The sequence below is a fragment of the Stomoxys calcitrans genome, chromosome 3 (genome assembly GCF_963082655.1).
Source record: "Stomoxys calcitrans chromosome 3, idStoCalc2.1, whole genome shotgun sequence".
Lineage (NCBI taxonomy): Eukaryota > Metazoa > Arthropoda > Insecta > Diptera > Muscidae > Stomoxys > Stomoxys calcitrans.
The window spans coordinates 109,561,768-109,582,109 of NC_081554.1; the positions used below are offsets into that span (position 1 = coordinate 109,561,768).

Sequence of the window (20,342 nt, forward strand, 5' to 3'; positions counted from 1 at the left end):
GACCTTGTTTCTACTTTTGACTTTATTGCAGATTGCTGTGGCATGTGGGGAGAATGTGTAAGAGCTGTCAAATGGACGCCAAGTACACTTGATGGTCGGAATCATTTCTCCATCGACCATCACAGTCAGCTCAGTATTTACCTCACGCGTATTTCTAGTGAATAATGTGGCTGAAGATTTGGTGGCAGATATCTTCAGATTTATTGCAGCGAAATATGAGGCAAGTTCGTTGAGGTAGACGTTCAACCTATCGCAGATGTCGTCAATAGGTGGGGGGCCTGATGACATAATCGTACAATCGTCCGCATATGATGCGATCTCTATGCCATCTGGAGGGGGTGGAATGGAGGATAGGTAGAGTTTAAACAGTGCCGGAGATATCACACCACCTTGGGGAACTCCCTGTGTCACTCTACGGTGTTTCGACTTCTTATCCCTAATTTCCACTAATGACTGGCGACCACTCTGATATTTCGCGACCCATCGTTTCAGGCCTGGCTGGAGGGACTTGTTGGCGGTGTCCTAAAATATTTTGGCATGACTGAATGGCTTCGATAGGTCCAGTGCCACGAGGACCGTCCTTTCACATGACCTGTGATTGAAGCCTCGGCAAATGTGTGCGGTGATGGCATGCAAAGTTGTTGTTGTGCTTTGCAATCTTCGAAATGCATGTTGATGCTCGGCGAATGGAAATTCTCCTACGAGGCTCGGGAGGAGTAATGCCTCAAGCGTCTTTGCCACTGGTGAGCGAAGGGAGATCGGTCTGTACGACTCCCCCAAATTCGGGTCTTTTCCAGGCTTCAGTAGCGGGATCACTCGGCCCATTTTCAAGACATCGGGAACTATAAGAGTGTTAAAAGACAGGTTGACACCAGTGGTAAGGTACTCAACGCCAGGTGAATCCAGATTCTTCAACATCAATGTAGAGATTCCGTCGGGGACTAACGGCTTGGATGATAACTTCGCCCACGGTGAATTGTGATGGCTGTTCATCGGTTCGGAGACCACAAGTACGGCGAAAGGCTCTCCTCCTTGCCCTGTCTCTCTCGGGATGCACAATAAATTGACGGTTGAACAACCTGGCGCATCTCTTCGGATCAGTCACGGTTATTTCGCCAGAAGTGACTGAGGTCCAGTCATCCCGTCTACCGGGGTTCGAGAGTGACTTAACAGTAGACCACAGTTTGCCTACACCTGTGCCTAAGTTATTGTACATTGTTCCAAGTGTTCCAGTCACAAATTCCGCTTATGTTCGTTGACTACCCTGTTTATTTCCAGATTCAGCTCGCTGATTCTGGGTTTAGCGGGGTCCATACCACGAATTCCATCACGCTCGTCTGCGAGTACCACTGCTTGCGCCGGGAAATTGGGCCGCACTTGGGGTATTCGAACGGTTGGTATAAACTGAGCGGCGGCATTGTTATTGATGTCTTGGAATTTCCTCTCGGCCACTAGCACATCAGAGGGGGGTGGCAGTTCACTGAAGCAGCGATTGGTATACTCTCTGAAGCCAGCCCAATAGACCTTCTTATGATTGATAAACGTCCGGCGCTCAGAGGTTATGAAGTCGGGTAGTGGTGATGATGGCTTGCCAGGTTACGTTACTCAGGAGAACAGGGGATGCAATGGAGATGGCTGGCGAGCTGCTGCACTTCCTCGTAATCCTAGTGGAGGCATCCTCATTCACCGTTCAAAACGTGGAGCTTTCAATCTGCCCTGCCAAAGCTATACCACGCTGGTCGTTAGGGGAGAATGCCATGACGTGTGATGCGCATTAAAGTCCCCTTGAACCAGACGATTATGGACAGATAACAACCCACTTATGTCGGCCAGAAGGCCAGTCCCCCACCTCCATTCCTTGAGCGATCCTTACGTAACACATTGTAACCGTGACAACTGTGCAAGCTGCAGGTGTTGGTCAGCTTTGTCTCCTGGATCGCAGCGACCAATATGCTCTTACGACTCATAAAGTCCACAATCTCATTGATCTTACCACGAAGTCCATTGCAGTTTATCTGCAAACACGATACACTTCCCGGCACTGGCCTGGCAATATTTGGGCTGGGATGCTGCCGTTGCGTATATTGCCGCACAGGAGAGGTCGAGGGATCACATAATCGGACGACGACGACGCAGAAGGCGACGACGACGCAGAAGGCGACGACGATGCAGAAGGCGACGACGATGCAGAAGGCGACGACGACGCAGAAGGCGACGACGACGCAGAAGGCGACGACGACGCAGAAGGCGACGACGACGCAGAAGGCGACGACGACGCAGAAGGCGACGACGACGCAGAAGGCGACGACGACGCAGAAAGTGACGACGACGCAGAAGGCGACGACGACGACGCTTGTGACCCACTGCTGACTTCACACAGCACCTTGCGACATAACCAGTATGACTATACTCTCGTAGTGAAGTGAGGCCAGAGCAAGATCGGAAATGTTCTTTTCTATCCCGGCACTGACCAGAAGCGTGCGGCACTCTGGGATGTGCCTCTCCCATGACGAACGCGTACACTGAGGCGGCAGACCTTGCCGATGAGGATTCCATCGGGCCAATCCGGTGCGTACAACCGGCTGCCATGGGACTTCTTAGCTTAGTACTTACTTCGAGTTTTCGTCCGAACAACTGTCAAAAGGCCCTATAAAAAATTGGGAAATGACTACGAAATTTCTTCAAATAAGTTGTACTAAGTTCTTTTTACGATATAATTTAAAATTTCGTAGATTTTAAATGTTCATGTATATTAATGAACATTACAATCAACTGATTATAACTTTGTTATTTTCAAACGTTGTCTTTTTAATTTGTTTTGTTGTTTTTTTGTGTAGAGATAATATGAATAATGAAGGACACTGCACCCGTCCAGAATTCAATGTGATTCCATAAACTCTAAGAATTTAACAAAAACCCCTGCTCCAGTGTCCCCATTCAACTTGGACGCATCCATGTGAATAGAGGTACCGGAGAAGCTCCCTCTCCGGAAAACGAAGAATGATCCGACCGGCATACAGTCCATCGTATCGCCAAAGCCACGTAATCGTTCCATTCCTGCGGCCTGCGGCAGAACAAACGAATGCTCGAAATCGGAAGAACGTCATGTCCCTGACTCCCACCTCTACATAAAAGTGCAAAATTCTGATGTCGCGTTAAGTGCTGCTCTCGGGGCACTCTTACTCACCCCCGGTATCAGCACTTCCTTAATGCCCTTTACCTTCTCCATCATACCGCGTAGACTCACCCTCTCCAGGTCAGGTGCCATACCAAGCGCCTATAGGTGAGGATCAGCCAAACCAAAGAAGTGTGCATCCACTGGACCGCCCCTGGTCCAACTTCCCAAATCCTGGCTAATGAGTTGTGCTATGATTAGAGGGCACTCCTCCTCCGTTTAACTCTCTCTTTAAGATTCATTCTCCAGTTATATATATGGTCAAAACTATGCTCATTTAGCCTGTTGTTTGAACCGTTGAGTGTAGAGGACGTTTTGTTGTTTCGCTCGTCAAGAATTTTCTTGTTACTAGTAATAGGTCATTATTTTTGGAAGAAAAATTTAAGTCACTGAAGGATAGCTGCCATAGAGGTATCCATTAGGCGGTTCATGATCTACGTCTTTTTCCAGAGGAACGATAGACAGCTTAGCGTGGACTTCAAATGCTGGGTAGAATTCTGCAGCTCCGTGGAGGATGCATCTGAGGCCTCTGGACAAAGGAAGATTTTGTCCTCGAGAACTATTACGGTGGGGTATATTCAGAAGTCAGAGAATGGTTGAAAAATGTCTAGTGAGGAAACACTAGAACTACTCTTTGATACACATTTCCCGGGAAATTCTCCAACGGACAACGTGGCGCCAGAAGAGGTTGCCTCCGATATACATTTGTCGGAGGCTATTAGGAAAATTGTGTCTGAGCCGAAAGTCATTTGGGCGATAAGAAGTTTCGACTCCTTTAAGTCGCCAGGCCCTGATGATGTAGCATCGATTGAATTACAAGACTGGTTTCCTGGCTTATGGAGATATATTCTACTTGTATCAGAATGTCATATATACCTGTGGGATGGAGGGACACGAAGGGCATTTTCATTCCGAAAGCAGGAAAACCATACAACACGAAGGCGAAAGATTTTCCTGAAGACTCTTTAGAGGTTGATAGAAACATATACTCCCCGAAGATGCATAACGGCCGGCTTGGGATGTGTGGATCTAAAAAGACTGGTCAGCAGAGGAACGCTTCAAGGAGGTGTACTGTCCCCTCTACTTTGAAATATAGCCATTAACAATATATTATAGTCTCCAGAAGAAAAAGGTGGTCGCATATGCTGATGACGTGGGAATTGCGGTTAGGGGAGAGTTTCCCAGCATTCTAATTGATATACTTCTGGAAGCACTACGTGCAACAACGAAGTGGACCACCGAAAGTGGTCTAGGTATTAATCCGTAAAAGACAGAAGTAGTTCTTTTGAGCAGAAGATACACGTTGCCTACAGAGGAACCTGTCTGCTCGGGAGGAGAGATTGTTCCATTTACTGAAAGCGCAAAATACCTGGGTGGTTTGATGGACAGGAAATTGAAATCCTACTTTTTGGAAAGGGTAAGAAAGAATGTACACGAAACTATAAAAAAGGCTGTCGTTTGAGGGCAACCCTGCTCGACGTTAACCCTGTTGTTGCAAAATGCTGGTGCAACTGACAGCAATGAAGTACAATGGCTGAAATATCCCAAGCCAATTTGCAACATATCTTCATTTTGTTTATTGTTTTTGTTTATTTTTAAGCCAATTTTTTTGTATAAATAGGCCCTTCTGGCAAATACTTGTTCTTTTCTATTCGTGATACCAAAAAAACATGTAAGTCGTGCTTTGCATTTTTTGTTGTAATTTTTATTGAACTTGTTAAAGTTTTAAAGTGTTAAATGTAAATTTTAACTTGAATCTTTATTTATTAATAGTGAATAAACAACACATTAACGTAATCTCACACCTTAAACACACACACACACATCAAATGTACAACCCTTATATTTAAAATACAAAACACATATCAAGCAAAATAAATATATCCAGCAGTTTCATCATTTCAAACATAAAGCCATACTTCAGTTTATTATTTTGGAAGGCCAACTGGTGTGAGACGTTTATTCATCGGTTCACGAAGAAAAGAAAAGCAACAATTTTATTCAATGATTAAAGTCATTTTGTGTTATATGTTTGGCGGCAAGTAAACAACGTTAAAAAAAAGCCGTGGACGGACGGACATTTTGTGTTATTTTTAATGCAAATTTATATTGAAGAAGCCAGCCCTCAAATTTTTGCCAAATTTTGCATTAAAATCAAGCCAGCCTTTTGTGTGAATTGTGTTACTTACCTTTGTGATCGAGATTCAGCCAAGTTTATGTCCAATTGTCAAGATCAGCCAAGAAGAACAAGCAGTAGAAGCACAAAAGGAACCCCGCCAGCCCGATATCAGCAATACGTCAGCGAAATGTCTGTCAACCACTCACCAAAGTCAGATACGCCAGCAAAAAGCCAACAAAAACAGCCACAGCTACAGCCAATGGACGGTACTACTCATGTCAATACGATTAATCCGCCTTCTCAATTACAGCACCAGAAAACTGCAGCCAATTCACCAGCCGGGACATCAAAACCTGTAAATGAAGTCGGTGAGTTCATGAAGCAAATGAGAGTGCAAATGGAGCAGATGCAGCGTCAAATGCAGGTAATGCAAAGTGAGTACATTGCATCAACGAAGAAGATGCAAGCACAACTTGTTAATACTGCCAAACAAGTGGAAACGCAGTTAGTCAATCAAATGACGTCGACGTCGCTGTCCGCATTACCTACATCGACGCTGCCACAGCCGCCATCAAATATGCCAGAATCAATACTGCCAACATCTCAGCCATCACTGCCACCACCAAATCAGTCACAATATCAGCCGCCACAGAATCTTCTACAACAGCCGCCACAACTGTCGCCTCTACAACAGCAAGTTTATCAGCCAACGCCACAATATCCGCCGCCATCACGGTCTATAAATTTGGATATGTCTGTCCACAATTCGTATCTGTTCCACACAAGAAAATTTATCCTCTTCCCACATTTTCAGGTCTTCCAGAAGAATGGCAAACATTTTATGAAGCGTACGAAAGCACCACAGCCGAATTTGGATATAACAGCCTCCACAACATTATGCGCCTCAGAGATGCTATCAAGGGTCGAGCCAGAGAAACCGTCGAATCGCTGCTAGGTAATTCTGCCAACGCCGACACCATTATACGAACGCTGCTTGAAACCTTTGGTCGTCCGGAACAGCTGATTAGAAGCCAAATTGAGAAGGTTCGTGCCATTCCACCTTTAGCCAATGACAACCTGGAAGCCCTGGTAAACTTCGCCAACAAAATCTCGAACATGGCCACATTTGTGAAGAACGTGAAGGAAGATCACCATCTTTCCAACCCTTCATTGTTGAGCGAACTGGTCGCTAAACTTTCCACAAGCCGCCAATTGCAGTGGGCCGAAAAATGCCTCCAATTACAACAACCAGCCACCATAGTTGACTTTGCAGAATGGCTATCAGTACTGCGTCGCCTGGCCAATATCGTCCATGACAACTTGCCGTCAACTTCGACCAATGCCGCATCAAACCGCCGCCATTTTGCTGCTACTGCACCGCCACCAAACCGAAAATACGTCAACGTCACTGTCAGCCAATGTCCAGTATGTAAGGGTGAGTGCACTAACATAAAACACTGTACAGAATTTTTAAACATGTCCATCGACAAAAGATGGAACACTATAAAAGGGCTCAAGATTTGCTTTTGTTGTTTAAAACGTGGACATCAAGTTAAATTTTGCCACACAAAACGCCGTTGTGGCGTTAATGATTGCCCAAAGCCACACAACAATTTATTGCACAGTACACTTTCACAACCACAACCGGAGCCAGCGACCGAGCCAACTCATTTGTCCACGACGGGTGGGACACAAAATAACCGCACGGTCACGTCCGAAGCACAACGACCACAAACCGAAAGACGAAATTGCCATGCAGCTCATTCTCCCGATAATGTGCTTTTCCAGATTTTACCCATAACTTTGTATGGGCAGCACAAAACAATAAGCACTTACGCCTTTATTGACGACGGCGCCAACGTTTCTATGCTGGATCTGGAAATAGCACGAGAACTTGAACTCCATGGAGAACCTGAGCACTTGGAGCTGCAATGGCTTAATACTCACCGCGTTACACAGAAAACGGAAAAAATTCGCGTGACCATCAGTGGAGTTGGCCAGTTTAACAGAAAATACTTACTTTCCAATGTTTACGTTTCATCGGATATGTCATTGCCAGTACAGAGTTGCCATATAGCTCATTTTATGAAATCCCAAAAAAGTGACAAAATCGCCAATTTAAATATGCGGGATTATTCTAATGTTCAACCAAAAATGATTTTAAGCTTAACCGATTCTTTCCTAACAGTTCCCATTGAGACGCCTACACTTTTATCCGAATTTGGACCCATTGTGTCAACCACCAGATTAGGCGCTGTTATATATGGACCAATTCCTGGTGAAGAACCAACAAACATAAAGAGGGCTTTACACGTAAGGAAGTGTGTGTACCAAAATGATGTTTTGAAGAAGTTGAGCGATATGATGCGTGGTTATTTTGATGTGGAGACCCTTGGAACCAAAATACCCGTGAAACCTATAAAATCCAAAGAAGATGAGAGAGCAATGGGCATATTGGAAACAAACACAAAGCAAGTAAATGGCCGATATGAATGTTCGTTGTTGTGGAGAGAAGATGTGAGACCGATCCCTGACTCATACAACATGGCTTTGAATCGTTTGTACTCTGTGGAACGTAAGATGGCAAAAGACAGTGAGTATAAAATGGAATATTGCGATAAAATAGCAGATTATGTTAAAAAAGGATATTGCCGTAAATTATCGGATGAAGAAAAATCTATAATGCGCGAACGGACCTTTTATTTGCCCCATTTTGGTGTAATAAATCCAAATAAAAAAGGAATTCGGCTGGTTTTTGATGCGGCGGCCGAGGTTATGAACTTCTCATTATACAAAGCCTTACTTCCTGGTCCTGACATTAATAACTCATTAATTTCAATTCTTTTTAAATTTAGAGAATCCCCCATTGCTGTATGTGGTGACATACAAGAGATGTTTCACCAGATCGCCATTGCCAGGAAATACCAAGATAGCCAAAGATTTCTGTGGAGAGATGGCAATCCTGATCAGCCTGTGGACACTTATGTTATGGAAAGGCTTATTTTTGGAGCCACCTGTTCACCAACCATTGCCCAATATGTCAAGAATAAAAATGCGACAAAATACATCGAAAAGTCACCAAGAGCCGTCCATGGTATCATCGAACGTCATTATGTGGATGATTATGTCGATTGTTTCGAAACTGAAGATGAAGCCCTTAATGTTGTTCGCGAAGTGGTAAGGATCCATAAATCCGGTGGTTTCCATCTTCGCAACATAATATCCAACAGTGAACGAGTGGCAATACTATGTGGTAATAATCCTGGCAATGGCGAGAACAGTGGCAACTTTCTTTTTGATGACAGCATAGAACGGGTACTCGGTATTCATTGGGCACCAAAGACAGATGATTTTTGTTTTCATTTGCGTTTGGCCAAAGTGGACAAAAATATATTAAATTTTATAAAGGTGCCAACAAAAAGGGAGATGCTCGGCCTAAATATGTCCGTATACGACCCATACGGATTCCTGTGCGACTTTATGGTGACGTCAAAGGTGCTAATGCAGAAGGTCTGGAAATGTGGGGTAAGTTGGGACTAGCAATTGCCGTCAGAAATTTATAGCCAGTGGAAGTACTGGTTGGAGCAGTTATCGAGATTGGTGGAATTTAAGATTCCAAGATGTTACGCCGGTTGTTTTAGCAGCAGCAATGTTGATCTACATGTCTTTGTGGATGCAAGCGAAGAGGCTATGGCAATTGTGGCATATTGGAGAGTGGTAAGTGTCAGTGGTGTTAAAGTGATGTTTGTAATGGGCAAAACAAGCTGTGCCCCGACACGGTATCACACAATACCAAAACTGGAATTGCAAGCTGCTGTAATGGGCGTTCGAATGAAAGAGGCCATATTAAAAAACCATTTGTGCTGTGTTAATAATGTTTTCTTTTGGTCAGATTCTTTTACGGTGCTACAGTGGATTCGGTCAGATCACCGAAAATACAAGCAATATGTGGCAAATCGTGTGGCTGAGATATTGGACGGCAGCAGCATTGAACAATGGAGGTGGTGCCCTGGTAACGAGAACACTGCAGACGAAGGAACTCGCTCAAAACTGTTCAAGCCATATGAACCCGAAGGACGTTGGAAAAATGGACCAACGTTTTTGCTGAAGGCGGAATCGTATTGGCCGAGTGAGGTGCACAATCAAATGAAAAAGGATGAAAGTGGCTCAGAACTGCGATCCAAGCACAGAGTTCTGGTGGCTCAGAAGGTATGTTGGTGCATTCCAAATATTGATAATTTTTCCAATTACAGAAGGCTGAAACGGGCTACGGCATGGGTGTTCCGGTATGTGCAAAACATGAGGCGTAAAATCAAAGGTGAGGCGTTGTTCTTGTGTGATCTGTCCCTGGAAGAAGAAGAGAATGCCGTGTCTTATCTGTGCCGTCATGTGCAACGTCAACAATACGAAGACGAACTTGAGGACCTGAAAAAACAACACTCAGTGAGCCAAAGCAGCCAATTATTGTCGCTGAATCCCTTTGTTGGCCAAGATGGCTTAATTCGTGCGTCTGGGAGAATCCAAAATGCTGCCTTTTTGAATCTGGAAGCCAGACAGCCCATAATTTTGCCGAAAAATCATCGGTTCACCAGGTTATTGGTGGAATTCTACCACAGAAAGTTCCTGCACATCAACACTGCCACTGCTATGAGCGAAATACGTCAAAAGTATTGGGTGCCATCACTGCGTCAACTATTAAACAGCATCCAGAGCCACTGTTCCGCCTGCAAACTTCGTCGAGCCAGGCCACGTCAACCCCAGATGTCTGCCTTACCGATGGAGAGGGTGACCCCATACGTTCGAGCCTTCACATACACAGGACTTGATTATTTTGGCCCAGTAAGTGTTGGAATCCGCCGTCAACGTGAGAAAAGGTGGGTTGCTCTTTTTACCTGCTTTACAACCCGTGCCATCCACCTGGAGATTGCCACAGACCTATCCAGCGATGCTTGCCTGATGTGTATCCGCAACTTCATTAATAGAAGAGGTGTCCCTGTATCCATAAGAAGCGACAACGGGACCAATTTTGTTGGCATATCAAAGGAATTACAAGGTATTGATATGTTTTTGGATACTAATAGTCTCTCTTCAGGTTTGACGGCACTGGGCATCAAATGGATATTCAACACTCCGTTGAATCCAAGTGAAGGCGGCGTATGGGAACGGCTTGTGCAGTCCGTGAAGAAGGCATTGTACATCATGTTGAAGGAGCAGGCTCCAAAGCTCGAAACGCTCCAATCGTTTCTAATCGAAGCAGAGAACATCATCAATTCGAGACCCTTGACTCATCTACCTGTGACTCCCGAAGACCCGGAACCATTGACCCCGAATCATTTTCTACTTGGGTGCACTAATTCAACCCAAACTCCGGCACCATATGAGCCCAGATTGATGTGTCTTCGAAAGCAGTGGCGTGTGGTGCAGAACTTAAAGAACGGCATGTGGCTTCAATGGCTGCATGAATATCTTCCTGAGCTGACGAGAAGGACGAAATGGTGTTTGCCATCACAACCGTTGGACGTGGGCTGCCTTGTTTTTATTTGTGACCCAGATCTTCCAAGAAGCCAATGGAAAAGAGGGCGTGTGATCGAGCTCCATCGCGGCAAAGATGGTGTAGCACATTCAGCCGAAGTGCGCACAGATGTGGGTGTCTACCGCCGTCCTGTTTCCAAGTTGGCCATACTAGACGTTGAAGACTCTGCTGGTGAAGGTGAAGCCTCCCCCTCTGGGTCAGTTCACGGGGGTGGGGATGTCGTTTGAGGGCAACCCTGCTCGACGGTAATCCTGCTGTTGCAAAATGCTGGTGCAACTGACAGCAATGAAGTACAATGGCTGAAATATCCCAAGAAAATTTGTGATATATCTTCATTTTGTTTATTGTTTTTGTTTATTTTTAAGCCAATTTTTTCGTATAAATAGGCCCTTCTGGCAAATACTTGTTCTTTTCTATTCGTGATACCAAAAAAACATGTAAGTCGTGCTTTGCATTTTTTGTTGTAATTTTTATTGAACTTGTTAAAGTTTTAAAGTGTTTAATGTAAATTTTAACTTGAATCTTTATTTATTAATAGTGAATAAACAACACATTAACGTAATCTCACACCTTAAACACACACACACACATCAAATGTACAACCCTTATATTTAAAATACAAAACACATATCAAGCAAAATAAATATATCCAGCAGTTTCATCATTTCAAACATAAAGCCATACTTCAGTTTTATTATTTTGGAAGGCCAACTGGTGTGAGACGTTTATTCATCGGTTCACGAAGAAAAGAAAAGCAACACTTCAGGTTTGACGGCACTGGGCATCAAATGGATATTCAACACTCCGTTGAATCCAAGTGAAGGCGGCGTATGGGAACGGCTTGTGCAGTCCGTGAAGAAGGCATTGTACATCATGTTGAAGGAGCAGGCTCCAAAGCTCGAAACGCTCCAATCGTTTCTAATCGAAGCAGAGAACATCATCAATTCGAGACCCTTGACTCATCTACCTGTGACTCCCGAAGACCCGGAACCATTGACCCCGAATCATTTTCTACTTGGGTGCACTAATTCAACCCAAACTCCGGCACCATATGAGCCCAGATTGATGTGTCTTCGAAAGCAGTGGCGTGTGGTGCAGAACTTAAAGAACGGCATGTGGCTTCAATGGCTGCATGAATATCTTCCTGAGCTGACGAGAAGGCCGAAATGGTGTTTGCCATCACAACCGTTGGACGTGGGCTGCCTTGTTTTTATTTGTGACCCAGATCTTCCAAGAAGCCAATGGAAAAGAGGGCGTGTGATCGAGCTCCATCGCGGCAAAGATGGTGTAGCACATTCAGCCGAAGTGCGCACAGATGTGGGTGTCTACCGCCGTCCTGTTTCCAAGTTGGCCATACTAGACGTTGAAGACTCTGCTGGTGAAGGTGAAGCCACCCCCTCTGGGTCAGTTCACGGGGGTGGGGATGTCGTTTGAGGGCAACCCTGCTCGACGGTAATCCTGCTGTTGCAAAATGCTGGTGCAACTGACAGCAATGAAGTACAATGGCTGAAATATCCCAAGAAAATTTGTGATATATCTTCATTTTGTTTATTGTTTTTGTTTATTTTTAAGCCAATTTTTTCGTATAAATAGGCCCTTCTGGCAAATACTTGTTCTTTTCTATTCGTGATACCAAAAAAACATGTAAGTCGTGCTTTGCATTTTTTGTTGTAATTTTTATTGAACTTGTTAAAGTTTTAAAGTGTTTAATGTAAATTTTAACTTGAATCTTTATTTATTAATAGTGAATAAACAACACATTAACGTAATCTCACACACACACACATCAAATGTACAACCCTTATATTTAAAATACAAAACACATATCAAGCAAAATAAATATATCCAGCAGTTTCATCATTTCAAACATAAAGCCATACTTCAGTTTTATTATTTTGGAAGGCCAACTGGTGTGAGACGTTTATTCATCGGTTCACGAAGAAAAGAAAAGCAACACTTCAGGTTTGACGGCACTGGGCATCAAATGGATATTCAACACTCCGTTGAATCCAAGTGAAGGCGGCGTATGGGAACGGCTTGTGCAGTCCGTGAAGAAGGCATTGTACATCATGTTGAAGGAGCAGGCTCCAAAGCTCGAAACGCTCCAATCGTTTCTAATCGAAGCAGAGAACATCATCAATTCGAGACCCTTGACTCATCTACCTGTGACTCCCGAAGACCCGGAACCATTGACCCCGAATCATTTTCTGCTTGGGTGCACTAATTCAACCCAAACTCCGGCAACATATGAGCCCAGATTGATGTCTTCGAAAGCAGTGGCGTGTGGTGCAGAACTTAAAGAACGGCATATGGCATCAATGGCTGCATGAATATCTTCCTGAGCTGACGAGAAGGACGAAATGGTGTTTGCCATCACAACCGTTGGACGTGGGCTGCCTTGTTTTTATTTGTGATCCAGATCTTCCAAGAAGCCAATGGAAAAGAGGGCGTGTCATCGAGCTCCATCGCGGCAAAGATGGTGTAGCACGTTCAGCCGAAGTGCGCACAGATGTGGGTGTCTACCGCCGTCCTGTTTCCAAGTTGGCCATACTAGACGTTGAAGACTCTGCTGGTGAAGGTGAAGCCTCCCCCTCTGGGTCAGTTCACGGGGGTGGGGATGTCGTTTGAGGGCAACCCTGCTCGACGGTAACCCTGTTGTTGCAAAATGCTGGTGCAACTGACAGCAATGAAGTACAATGGCTGAAATATCCCAAGCCAATTTGCAACATATCTTCATTTTGTTTATTGTTTTTGTTTATTTTTAAGCCAATTTTTTGTATAAATAGGCCCTTCTGGCAAATACTTGTTCTTTCTATTTGTGATACCAAAAAAACATGTAAGTCGTGCTTTGCATTTTTTGTTGTAATTTTTATTGAACTTGTTAAAGTTTTAAAGTGTTAAATGTAAATTTTAACTTGAATCTTTATTTATTAATAGTGAATAAACAACACATTAACGTAATCTCACACCTTAAACACACACACACACATCAAATGTACAACCCTTATATTTAAAATACAAAACACATATCAAGCAAAATAAATATATCCAGCAGTTTCATCATTTCAAACATAAAGCCATACTTCAGTTTATTATTTTGGAAGGCCAACTGGTGTGAGACGTTTATTCATCGGTTCACGAAGAAAAGAAAAGCAACAAAGGCCTTTGAAATTTTCAGGCGTTATTGATGGTACTACTACTTTTTTTAATGACACGGCTGAGCGAAGTAACCCTGCAAAGCAGTCCGATCAGTGAGATCATGGATATTGTTAACACAAACTGCACATTGGTGCATATAATAAAGAAGTTGAAGAGATATTACACAATATAAGTATTAACATAAGAAGTTTAGATTTATCTAGCAAAGGCATTCTTCAAAATGAGATCGATTTATTAAAATCGCAACTTAGAACTTACTTCCGCGGGAACGAAGTTATTTAAAGTAAACTGAAAAAGAAGTAACCATTGTATTTTTTACAATTAAATTTATTATTAATAATCAAACATCTATATTTGGTATTGATGAGGAATCAGTTATAGTTAAAAATGCTCTTTCTGAACCTCTAACACAAAATTGTGAACATAGAAAACTCAAATTAACTGGCATTTTTTTTAATATTAAATAATTGTACCATAAAAATTTAAAATGACAGATTTTCAAATAAAAAATTTGCATATAAATAAAAATATTTTTATCAAAACAATAACAGTCTCAAAATACTTAATGTAAGCCGAAAACTCAATAACATCTATATAGAACACAATGAGAATATAAAAGAAATTGACGAATTCAATCTCCATAAAAATATGTCATATGGAATAAATATAACATTAATTATTATTATTGTAAATATATCACTATTTATGTACGGTATAATGAAAAAAATAATAATATGAATGCTATAAATGCTAAGGAAAATCGAAAAAATTATTCATCAAATAAAGAAATTAGTGTAAGCGAAGTTGTAGAAAAATATAAACGTTAATTTTTAGGACAAGTTTTTTTGATCAAGCAAGACAAAGTAACTTAAATACATTTATGCATTAAAACAAAACAAAATAACAAAAACAAAAGAAAACAATTTGGTGAAACTATAAAAAATTTGCAAATCCAATTTTTGTAATATAAGGAAATAAGAAATCCAAAAGTATTTCTGATAAGGGGTGGAGGAGTTACGTCCCGAACTTTACTAAATATAAGTACTTAAATTATGTAGCGTTATCTTATCTTCTATTTCCAACGCTAAAGTTCACAAAGATATTTGACACTCAAGGTTAGGTTAGGTTAAGTGGCAGTCTGCCATCAGACTCACTTAGATTTTTCGTCCATTGTGATACCAGGAACAGAAGAAGGAAAATGCCTTATAGTTCCTTCCGTTGAACCATCCAGATCTCTTTAAAAAGCGCAATAGCTTCCGAATGTTCACATTCGCTAAATCAGACAGGTTCTCAAAGAAATGAGAACCTAAAGTGAAACTCCTTCTGACTGCTAGTGCGGCACACACTCACTATCCATCATTCGTTGTCCTTCGGGCCTGTTCCAGAAATATAAGCTTACATGTCGCTAGAGGCATACCCACAGATTCCAGTTTCTCTGGAATGTGTAGGGTAGTTCCTAGTCTCGCAAGATCGTCCGCCTTGCAATTCCATGGGATATCTCCGTGGACCGGTGCCCAGACCAGGTAAATTTTGAACTGTTCAACCCTCTCGTTGAGAGATCTTCGACAGTCGAGAGCGGTTTTAGTGTAAGAAATACGTTCTCCAGGGATTTAATGGCTGCCTGGCTGCCAGAGAAGATATTTATGCCATTCGTCATAATGACATTATATATTAGCAATTCCATCACTTCTTTAATTGCAAGGATCTCCGCTTGATACACAGTTCTAGATCTTTAGCGTACACCCCAAAGCCCACCAAGTCGTTTAGTTTGGAACCATCCGTATAGAAGTCTATGTTACTTCTGTTACTAGGGATATCGTAGTTCCAATCGGTTCAATCAGGAATAGTGGTACAATACTTTTTAATCAAAAAGCGGCTGAGGTAGGGTGTAATCCACATTGCCTGGAACATCGAATACTGTATGAAGGATACCAAAGAGTCCGTAGCCGCCACATGACCAATGAGAAAGCTCCCTTAACCTTACTGCAGTGGTCGCTGCAATTTGTCTAGCCACAATGTCCAGGAGCATAAGATGTAGCATTAAATTCATTATATCAGATGGTGTCGTCCTCAGTGCGGCTGTGATGCACAAACAAACCATCCTTTGGATCCGGTTAAGTATTGAGCAGTAGGTGCACTTTTGAATCGCCGTCCACCAGACCACAACATCATGTAGCATTAAATGTCTGACAACTGCAGTATAAAACTTTTGTCAATGGCTCTCTTGCAGGTGTATAGGGCAAGAGTTGTCTCTCGTATCCTTTCCAAAAAGTAGGATTTCAATTTCCTGTCGATCAAACCACCCAGGTATTTTGCGATTTCAGTAAATGGAACAACCTCTCCTTCGGAGCAGACAGGTTCCACTGTAGGCAACGTGTATCTCCTGCTGAAAAGAACTACTTCTGTCTTTTACGGATTTATATCTAGACCACTTTCGGTGGTCCACTTCGATGTTGCACGTAGTGCTTCCAGAAGTATATCTGGAATAGGGGAACACCTCATGGAGGTGTACTGTCTCCTCTAATTTGAAATATAGCCACTGACAATATATTATTGTCTCTGGAAGAAAAAGGTGGTCGCGTATTCTGATGACGTGGGAATTGCGGATAGGGGAAGTTTCCCTGCACTTTAAGAGATATACTGCAGGAAGCACTACGTGCAACAGCGAAGTGGACCACCGAAAGTGGTCTAGGTATAAATCCGTAAAAGACAGAAGTAGTTCTTTTCAGCAGGAGATACAAGTTGCCTACAGTGGAACCTGTCTCTTTGGCAGCAGTGAATTTTCGATTTACAGAAAGCGCAAAATACCTGTGTGTTTTGCTGGACAGAAAATTGAATTTCAAATCCACATTTTGGAAAGGCTAACAAAGGCACTCTTGCCATATACACCTGCAAGAGAGCCATTGGCAAAAGTTGGGGTTTAGAACGCATGTCATGCATTGGGTATATACTGCAGTAGTCAAACCTATAATGCTATATGGTGTTGTGATCTGGTGGATGGCGCTTCAAAAGTGCACCTACTGCTCAATACTTCACCGGATCCAAATGATGATGCACAAACATCACAACCGCACTGAGGACGACACCATCTGATGCCACTAAATTTAATTTAATGCTACATCGTATGCCATTACCCAAATTGCAGCGACCACTGCAGTGAAATTAAGGGAGCTTTCTCATTGGTCATGTGGCGTCTATGGACACTGTGGTATCCTTCATACAGCATTCGATGTTCCAGGCAATGTGGATTACACCCTACCTCAGCCGCTTAATGATTAAAAAGTACTGTACCACTATTCCTGATAGAACCGATTGGAACTACGATATCCCTGGTAACAGAAGTAACATAGACTTCTATACGGATGGTTCCAAACTAATCTTCTAGGTGGGGTATGGGTTGTACTCTAATTATCTACAACTGGTCATATCGAAAAGGTTAACCGACCACTGCAGTGTGTATCAAGCGGAGATCCTTGCAATTAAGGAAGTGGTGGAATGGCTAAGATATAATGTAATTAAGACAAATACAAATACACCGAGGAAGAAGGAAGTGTTCCACTTTAGGTTCTCATTTCTTTGAGAACCTGTCTGATTTAGCGGATGTGACTATTCGCAAGTTATTGGGTTTTTAAAGCGATCTGGATGGTTCAACGGTAGGAATCAGAAGGCATCTTCCTTCTTCTGTTCCTGTGGTATCACATTGGCCGAAAACGTCTAAGTGAGTCTGATGACTGCCACTTAAATCTAACCGCATCTAAGGGTTCTGATTCTTTCCGAAATTGTATTATTTAGGCGTTCTACGTCGGAATTTCCAGTGTCGCTGTTAGGTTTGCAGAAATTAATATATATTCTTTCATTTCTGCAGAATTCTTTCACATTTAAATTCTTGAAGTTATTATCGCAAATTAATGTCTTCATTTTTCTATTAATTGAAATATATAATCTTAACTTTTCTACCAGAGTAAGACATTTACTGTCCTCCAAGGGAAAACAGACAGCATATTTAGAAAACCTGTCTAAAACATTATGAGTGAATGTTTGGAGTTAACATATGTATCTACATGAACTTTTTGCTAGTGTTATCTCCTTGAATCTAAATTCCTTCTTTATGGGATTCTTATCGTATTTTCCTGCCATGCAAATTTCACAGTTATTACCTACTTTCTGAACTAATAGCCTTAGGTTTGGAAAAAAATTTTGTGTTTAATTCCCTCATAATTTGGGACGATACATGCATGACCCGATTCTTTCACATGAAATAATGATATCTGTTTCGTAGCCTCCTCCTCTAATGTAAGTTCTTTGGCGAAATAGCTACATCGTACGAATGTTATATTGTTATAATGAGAGTAAAGACTTATTGGTTGTGCCTGTAATCTATTATACAAACTGTCGCATAAATGGGGGTAAACTCCTAACTTTCCTGTTTTATATATCTCTTCATAATTCTGGGAACGTTACTATCCAAATCAGCCTTTTCTTTAAAAATCCTAGTATTTCCCAACACAGTTTCAGATTCTTCCTTTTTATTTTCTACTAGGATTATCAGGGTTTGATTTAAAACCCAGATAATCAACTACAATGTCTAAAATTGGGATATGATAGTTAAGATCTTTAAGTTGGGAATGTATTGTTGCAGCGACTGAATCGTTACAATCATGATTTTCTTCAATATTTCTAATTTCACCCAGATCTACATCAATGCGACTTAAACGTTAGGTTAGGTAAGGTTGAAAAGAGGGTGCAGATATTAATCCGCCCCATGCCACTATGGATATACACCTAAGCCAGTAATCGGCTTGTTGTGCGCTCTAAAAACTATAAAGTAAGCTCTAAAAAGAAAATTTTGTGATAGGAATTCCGTGCTGCTTTTAAAATCCTCAATTGTTTTCAATACGACTCCCCTAAGTTGGTTCATGTCTGATATTGTGTCTCCACCTAAGTACCGGTATCTGTTGGATCCGAAAGCCGAGCAAAGATAAAGGGAACGCTTCAACGTCTCATCGTCTTCCCCGCATGCCCTACACATGCTATCACTTGCTGCACCGATTTAACATAAGTGACCTCGTAGTCCTATGTGTCCCGTTATGATACCAATAGTAATACTGACCTCCTTCTTGCTTCCTTTCCGTAATAGCCTCGTCTTTTCACTATGTGGATCCCCCCATAAGATTTTCGCCGTCCTACCGACCGTTTCGCTGTTCCACAATGTTGCATGCCCATTCGTCGCCCACTCCCTTAACTCGGTCTGCGCCAAGTTTATTGACTTACTCCGTTATGGCCCGGCAACCAAACGATGCGGATTTTGCCATCCTCAGAGAAGGCGTTAATCTCCTTCTTACACTGCAAGACTGTTCGTGACCTTACCGTCCTGGCTGTTATTGCCCTTATGGCAATTTTACTGTCACTTAAGATGTTCACACTCGACGTCCTCGCGTTACCACCACACCACCTCACGCATTCCGTGATCGCCCGGATTTCCGCCTGCAGGACCGTATTATGGTCAGGCAGTCTTAAACAGTTCTCAGTCCTCGGAATCTCAATGTAAACCCCCAGGCTCACTCTGTCCTCTAGCTCTGATCCATCGGTGTAACATGATCTTCCAGATGGCAATACTAGGGTTTCGTCAATCCAAGACTGTGCCGATGGCAGCAATGCCTCGCACAAGACTCCAAGGTTTATCTCAGGTATCCGATCGGAAACCTCTTCCCTTCCTTCCAGGTATCCTATCGTCGCCTCGATTATACCGCGATGATATGAGCTGCTCCCATCCTCAATCCATTCTCTCATCGCCTTAAGTCTCATAGCCGCAGTGGCTGCTTCACACTTATCTAGAATAGTCTCCAGTGCCCTAGTGGGCGTGGTCCTTATCGCTCCGCCTATGCCAAGACAACATGTTCTCTGAACCTTTTGTATGGTCCTTATGTTGCACTTTTTCTCCATAGCAGTCCACCAAACTACTGAGGCGTAAGTAAGTATTGGTCTAATTACTTTTTTGTACAGCCAGTGGACTATCCTCGGATTCAGGCCCCATTTCGAGCCTTCTCAGTACGCTCCTGAATGCGACACTTTCAATTCAGTTTCCTGTCCAAGATCACACCTAAGTATTTGACCTTGTCAGATATCGAAATCGTCTTATTGAGAAAACGTGGTGCGTTAAATTGGCCCACATTCGTTTTCGTCGTGAACAGGCATATTTCAGTCTTCTCTGGGTTAACATTGAGACCTTTGGGTCTAGCCCAGTCATATGTCATATGCAAGACCCTTTCGGCTCTTCAGCATAGCTCGTTCGGATTCTTGCACCGTAGAAGTATTATAACATCGTCTGCTACGCAGACGGGTTCAAATCCCTCCTC

General features: G+C 42.6%; 1 protein-coding gene across 1 annotated transcript; it reads left to right on the plus strand.

Moving 5' to 3' along the window:
• Positions 1 to 6,093: 6,093 nt before the first annotated feature.
• LOC131995753 (uncharacterized) lies at positions 6,094 to 9,499 on the plus strand. Its single transcript, XM_059364742.1, has 2 exons — positions 6,094 to 8,819; positions 9,187 to 9,499. Exons 1-2 carry the CDS (start codon positions 6,192 to 6,194, stop codon positions 9,400 to 9,402), a joined length of 2,844 nt encoding a protein of 947 aa, XP_059220725.1. The 5' UTR covers positions 6,094 to 6,191; the 3' UTR covers positions 9,403 to 9,499.
• Positions 9,500 to 20,342: the final 10,843 nt, after the last annotated feature.

Bases quoted from the DNA above. Each gene is read 5' to 3' on its own strand.
- LOC131995753 (XM_059364742.1), top strand. From the start codon at position 6,192: ATGCGCCTCAGAGATGCTATCAAGGGTCGAGCCAGAGAAACCGTCGAA. The intron at 8,820-9,186 runs GTAAGTTGGGAC...TCTTTTGGTCAG, and splicing joins AGAAGGTCTGGAAATGTGGG to ATTCTTTTACGGTGCTACAG.